Below are 7,622 nucleotides of genomic sequence, written 5' to 3' on the forward strand. Positions count from 1 at the left end.
TGGGAAGCACATGGAGACTAGAATATATACGTTTCTATTCAGTTATTGCACATCAAAATCTAAGCTTCTAACAGTCATATCTAAGACATTTCCTCAGAAAAGTGGATGAAAAATTGATTTCTGAGAAAAGGGCACAGGTAAGCCACGGTGAGTGGAAGACAAACCTAATCAGTCATGCAGAAAAGTATTCCAACACAGGCTGTATGCCAGATACAGAAGGCATTAATAGAAATCTCAAGTTGGGTCATCTATGGCAGTGAAAAACAGTTAAAGAAGCATGGAGATGACAAATTCATGTGAAAATTATGACTGAAGAAACTGGTAACTTGTAGTGTTTATAAAGGGAGTAAATGAATAGCCAAAGTAATAGAACACTAAGAATATCCATAGTTCTAACTTTTAATTGACTTGTAATCTTGAGATTATATTAAAATTGATTTATATTACAAGTTATCTGAGACCCATATATTTGCTACAAACACAATAATAGTAATTTAAAATAATATTTATATATTGTTTATCATATGTGGAATATATTAAACGTATGGAATAAAAATAACAATTTAATATATTAGAACACAGGGATAGTTTCTCCTAGAATAAAGTATTTTCCATTTTTTCTTTAACTTACCAGTTCACTCTTTCTCCACCTGCTGTCCATAGAAGGTTAGGAAAGCTCCTTTGTATTTTGCAGCAGGGTCAGAGTCTTCTGCTGGAATCTGGGATCAGAGAGGCATCAGCATCTCACAAGTCACATGTGATGGTGGGGCTAAGGTGTAGGCTTAGAGATATTTATCTGGGAACAAGATTATTAACACTGAAGTTCCACTTGTATGTAGCAGAGCCTTAGGTATTAAGGTTGGAGGCCAGAAATAGAATTCAAGATGGGGCTCAGGGATAAGAATGTGACTAAGGCTGAACTCCTTTTTCCACGTTGGGACAGGGCTGTTGGTTAGGCATAATTCATGAGATACTAATAAATATTTCCAAATAAAAATGCCCTGATTTTTACCATATCAATTTTTGTTTTAATTACTCCTATCATGATCAATTTCAGACTACCAATGAGATACTATTAAATGCAGAGATGAAATGCACATAATTGGCTTTCCTAACCTGGTGCAAGCCAGCACATTCTGCCATTAGGCACAACTATAGTTGGTTCTAGACCCCAGATACTTACCTAGGTGGAACTGAGAGCTACCACATCAATCCACGCATACTGTTTGTTACTGTTTACTTTCAACTGGACTATAGGCATAGTTGCTACCTCTCTGTATATGTGCCTAGCTGACTGAAGGCCACAGAAACAGAATGAGTCAGAATCCCTCAAGAAGCAATTAACCAAGAATAATTATTTCCAGAAACTTTGGGTTTATTAGAGAGAAAAGGAGGGAATAATTCCCACTGAGAGGCATGCCTGAGACTATATGTAAGAACATGCCAATATCAATGCAAAACCCAAATAAATACAAAATAGTTATATAATATAATTAATTATAATTTAAATATAAGACATTGGTTTATATTTCTTTTTTTTTCCTTTTTTTTATTGCATTTTAGGTTTTGGGGTACACGTGCAGAACATGCAAGATAGTTGCATAGGTACACATATTATGGCAGTGTGTTTTGCTGTCTTCCTCCCCTTCACCCACATTTGGCATTTCTTCTTATGTATTTTCCCTGCATCTTTTAACTTTGTTAATTTTGTCATATACAATCATTTATAAAACTTTTCTGTAGACAGGTCAACATACTTTTTATTTATATTGTGTACTTTTCATTCTTAAGAAGCTATTCCATACATAAAGTAAAAACTAGAGAGATTCAGAGTTGGATCTAGAGCTAGAGACAGAACTGCAGATAGGGATAGTGGTGTAGATAGAGATAAAGAGAGATAGAGATAGTAATCATGCTAGACAGGTAATAATAGTGTTAGAGAGAGAGACTTGAGTCCATCTGAAATTTGTTTTGGGGACTTGAGTAATTAGGGATTTTACTTAATTATTCTCAAATGTATAAACATTTTTTTCTAATATCATGATCGATGTTTGGTCTCCAAGCATTTTGAGGGATTATATACATTTTATTTTAAATTTTCATATAAATATGGATCCATTTCTTAACTATTATCTATTCTTTGACCTGTGTCGTTTTTGTTATTCTGTTTTTATATATGAGTTCATATTCAATTGTTCACACTATGTTTTTAAGTTGTAATGCTAATTTTTTGTATCTGTTATTTCAAATAAGAATTAAAAGCCAGCATGTATAAAAACAAAGCAATGACCAACATGCAGCTAAAGCCATAACACTCTCAGAAGGAAACACGGGTAAATCTTCATGAACTTTGATTTTACAATAGATTCTTAGATATGACACTAAAAGGATGAGTAACAAAAAATAAATACATAAATTGGATTTCATTAAAATAAAAAAGTTTGTGCAACAAAGGACTTTATTAAGAATAAAAAGACAGCCTGTAAGATGAGATAACAGTTTTGCAAGTTATATATTTGATAAGTGTAATATCCAGAATGTATGAAGAAAGTCCTACAACTCAAGAACAAAAAGACCAACGACTCAATTCAAAAATATGCAAATGACTTGAATGAGTAATTTCTCCAAAGCAGATATACAAATGACCATTGGCACATAAAATACAAACCAAAACCACAATAAGATACCACTTCAAACTTACTAGAATGTCTATACTTTAAGAGAAACAAACAAAATGAAAAGTAACAAATGTTGACAAAGATATAAGAAAATTGGAATCCTCATATATAGCTGCTAAAAATGTGAAGTGGTGCAACTTCTGTAGAAAATATTTTGATGGTTCTTCAAAAATTTAGACATTGTTATATAACCCCAAAATTCCTCTCCTGGGTATATAATAAAAATATACATAAAGATTTAAACAGGTGCTTATACTGAAATGTTCATTGTAGCATTATTAACAACAGCCAAAAGGTGGAGACAACCAGAATGTACCTAAACAGATGAATGAATAAACAAATGTGATATATACACACAGTGGAATATTATGTAGCAATAAAAAAGAATGAAGTACAGATGCAGTAAATGCTCATTTAATGTTATGAATAGGTATTTGGAAACTACAACTTTAAGTGAAATGATGTACAACAGATCCTCAAATAGCACTGTTTCACCCAACGTTGTTTTGTTAGATGAGAAAAAAATTGATATCATTGTATGTCATTTGGATAAAGTTTCAATTTCCAAGAATGTATGAAGGGACAACATTAAGCAAAGACTACTGTGCATGTTATAGCATAGATGGACTTTGAAACACTATGTTGAGTAAAATAAGCCAGACACAAAACAACAAATATTGTAAGATATCTATTTATATGAATTATCTAAAACAGTCTGATTTATAGAAACATAGAGGTTACTATGGGACTGTGGAGTTATTGCCTAACAGGTATAGCATTTCTGATTGGGTTATGAAAAAGTTTTGGAATGACATCATAGTGATGGTGGCATATACTGTGATTATAATTGATGACACAGATTTATACTGAAAAATGGTTAATATGGTGAACTTTATTATATATGGTATACAGTATCATATATAGTATATTTATATACTTTATCACAATAAAAATTGAAAGAAATACAAAATACAATACAAATCATTACTTTGATTGAATTGAATTTATTATGGGCTGTTTTGGAGAAAATTGTTATTATAATAAACAATGTACAATAAACAATTCTTTCATTTATCTGAGGCACGTGTACATTTCTATTATCATTTCAGTGGGTTTTTTTTTCTTTTTTGAGATGAAGTCTCTCCCTGTTGCCCAGGCTGGAGGGCAGTGGCATGATCTCAGCTCACTGCAGCCTCCACCCATTCAAACCATTCTCCTGCTTCAGCCTCCCATGAATCTGGGATTAGAGGTGTGTGCCACCACTCCCAGCCTCTATCATCAATTCAAATGTGACTTCGTTCATATTCTATTTTCTCATTGGTTCTTGGCATTGTACAAAACATTATTGATTTTTATGTTGTCCTTGTATAACTGTTTACTTTCCTGTGATTTATACTTAAGTGATTGTATCATATACAAAACACATTTAAAAAATAAATAAAAAGATATAAATAAATACATCACAGATTCCAAATTTGTCTTTTTTCTTCCCCTAATATCTGTACCTTTTTGATTTATAATAACTAAGACCTCAGTTATAACACAATAGTTTGTGGTAGTATTGGTCTTGGATCTCTTGTTCATATGAAATAAAATTCTCACTTTCTCAATCACTTGTCACCCTATAATTTTTTATTTTTCGGTTTTGTTAATTCTGATTACAACAACATATCAGTTTTAGCTAAGTACTTCCAAAATTTCCTGCTTTAAATTTTGCGGTATTCTGTTATGGTTCCTCTCCTCTCCCCTCCCATCCCCCCCTCGTCTCCCCTTCCCTCCCCTCCCCTCTCCTCTCCTCTCCTCTCTTCTCCTCTCCATCCCCTACCCTCCCTCCCCTTCCCTTTCCTATTTTTACTAGCTGAAGGGTTAGTAGTTAAGGAGATAATAGAACATGAAAAGTTCCCATTTCCAGGGCAATGGCTCAGTAACGTTTCATTCAGCAGCTACACAGCAACAGCCATTTCCTAAATCGTTTCCGAATATGAGTGCCGAACTGAAAGTTTATTTAAAGATTGTAAATCTCTACCATTTTAACTGTCAAAATGACATCTATATAACTGTGTAGCTATATACCTACATATGACTATATATAGTCATATACCTATTTAAGATAACATGTTTCATGCATTCTGTATGTGAAATTCACATGTTCTTAGCTCTCCACTGCTAAAATCAAGTATACAAAATCTTCATGCCTTTCATTAATTTCCTCTGTCTTCATACTGCAATCTATTCCCTCATTTTCCTTCACGTTATTACTTTAATGGAGAAATACAACACTGAGTGTATATTTCACATTAGAAGATTCAGAATATTCTCTAGAGTAGAAAAAAACTATGTGAAGTTTAACAGATGTGCTGTAAAATGCAAATATTTTGAAGATAATTTAAAACGACACCTAAATATTTAGTGTAGTACAGTAGGAACAAATTAATTGGATTTTTTAGAATGTCTTATGTCGTCTCCCTTCCCAATAATGGAAATTATATAGGAAATTTATTTCTGACTTTCTTAATCTTTGGTGTACAAACTTGTGTGTGTGTGTGTGTACATACACATATATGAAGGTGTGTATAGATAGATTGGTGTGTGTATATGTAAATGTGTCTTTATGCATGAATGCATTTCTATAAAAATCAGACAAAAAGCTAAGCATAAGCCAAGCATGAACAAGTTGCAAGTGTTTAAGACAGCACCTCAAATTTCTCAAAGTATTTTTTGTTTTTCTTTTAGGTGTAAATAAGGTCATTTTTCTTTTTTTTTTACATTCTTATGGCATTGCTCTAGGCTTTTAAGAGGGAGAGATTGTGAAAATGTGTATTGATGTGAAGGAATGAACAGGCTGTTGGTAATATCATAGATAATTACATTTGGTGTGATTACATTCTTTTTTATACATGTTTCTTAGAAAATGTTTCCCTTAATCTTCTTTAGCTTTTAAAAAAAAAGTTTATTTAAAAAATGTATCACCCAGGTATAGAAATTTTCAGTCGTTTTACATCTTCAGTGATGTCTCTGTTGATGCAATGATGCTCTATTGCTGACTTGGGTCTAAAATCTCCACTATAGGGAGAAAATATATATCAGCTTTTAAATCATTCAGGTAATCTCATATGTGTTAATTTAGTATTGATTATTATTTGCTTTAATTCACTATTATTTACTCATTCAGTATATATGTATTATGTGTCTATTCCACACAACAGACTTTTTTTGAAATGTCAGTGAGTTAGAAAATATTTTAGGGATAACATTTTAACTTAGAAAATAGGTGTTGACTGGGCCGAGCGTGGTGGTGGCTCATGCCTGTAATCCCAGCACTTTGGGAGGCCGAGGCGGGCGGATTACGAGGTCAAGAGATCGAGAATATAGGTGTTGACAAAAATAACTATAATATTATGGTTTCATGTTATTGGTTCCAGTCTCTGCAGGGTACAGTGGGAGTGTTGTACATTTCAGCGGAATTTCAGACTGATTATAAAACGCCCAGTGACTGACTCAAAACCCCACTCTCTAGCATATGTAGGAAAAGTCAATCTGGATTAAACCTAAAATATATTTTTCTTTTCTCTATTATCTTTATATATTTTTAAGTTAAAATTCATGAAAATAGGATGTCTGAAAAAATGGAGAATTTCATTATTTTAAAGTATTTTTTTCAAAATCTTTGAGTGCCTTAGCCAAATGCAGTGGTCACTGATAGATATTCTTTCAAGTTTATTTGAGGATTTCTATAGATTTCCTTTATTTCTATTCCCTAAAACAGCCTTTTTTATTTTAACAGCATTCACTGATAGGAGAGAAAAGTAAAATCACTCTATCTTTAATTTGTTTGGTCTTTACCCCATAAATGATGGGGTTTAGCATAGGGGGCACCACCACATAGAGATTGGCCACTAGGACGTGAATGTGGTGAGGGATGGTTTTATCTCCAAAGCGATGGGCAAGAAATGAGAAGAATGCTGGGGTGTAGAACATAAGTATGACACAGATGTGACAGCCGCATGTACTAAGGGCCTTGAATCTGGCAGCCCAGGAAGGTATCTGAAACATTGCCTGAAGGATCATTGTGTAGGATATAATGATAAGCACTATATCCAGTCCTGTAGAGAGTAAGGCCATAATAAGACCATAAATGATGTTGACGTTGATATTGTCACATGCCAATCTGGCAATGCCCATGTGCTCACAGTAAGAATGGGAAATGATGTTTCTCCCACAGTATGTAAGTCGGTATACCAGGAAGATGAATGGACAGCAGATGAAAAAGCTCCTGAACACAGCTGCTATGCTGATCTTCCTGATGGCTGATGAGGTTAAAATGGTGGTGTATCTCAGTGGGTAACAAATGGCCACATAGAGGTCAAATGCCATAGCCAGGAGAAAAGCAGATTCTGCCACAAAGATGAAATGTATGAAGAACATCTGAGACACACAGCTACCAAAGGATATATCTGTGGAGTGGAACCAGAAGATAGCCAGCATCTGAGGACCTGCAGCTGTGGAGAGCAGGATGTCTGCTGAGGCCAGCATGGATAGGAAGAAATACATGGGCTCATGGAGACTGCGCTCAGTCATGATCAAGAAAATCAAGAAGAGATTGCCTGCAACGGCCACAATGTACATAGAAGAAAAAGGGATGGAGATCCAGGTATGCAAGCCTTCCAGCCCTGGGATTCCCATCAGAACATACCACACATCCTGGGGATTAGTGTGATTATGACAGAAAGGAGCCATGTGTACACTTTATTCCAGGCCTAGTGCCATTAATGAAAGACCATGGGGAGGACTCAAGATGGCGCTGTGAGAATAACCCAGGATTGGAGCTCTTCTCGTTGAATCCGCAAACGGTGAGTCAGAGCGGCATTTCCAGACTGATCTTTGCTGCCCACAGAACGGGGAAACTCCCAAGTATAAAAAAGACACGGGACGCCAGGCAGTAGG

General features: G+C 34.5%; 1 protein-coding gene across 1 annotated transcript; it reads right to left on the bottom strand.

Annotated features, from left to right (window-relative positions):
* Window positions 1–6,455: 6,455 nt before the first annotated feature.
* Window positions 6,456–7,394, bottom strand: LOC100388371 (olfactory receptor 52Z1P). Its single transcript, XM_002754910.5, has one exon. It carries the CDS (start codon window positions 7,359–7,361, stop codon window positions 6,456–6,458), a length of 906 nt encoding a protein of 301 aa, XP_002754956.4. The 5' UTR covers window positions 7,362–7,394.
* Between the last annotated feature and the right edge of the window lie 228 nt (window positions 7,395–7,622).

The sequence above is a fragment of the Callithrix jacchus genome, chromosome 10 (genome assembly GCF_049354715.1).
Source record: "Callithrix jacchus isolate 240 chromosome 10, calJac240_pri, whole genome shotgun sequence".
Taxonomy (NCBI): Eukaryota; Metazoa; Chordata; class Mammalia; order Primates; family Cebidae; genus Callithrix; species Callithrix jacchus.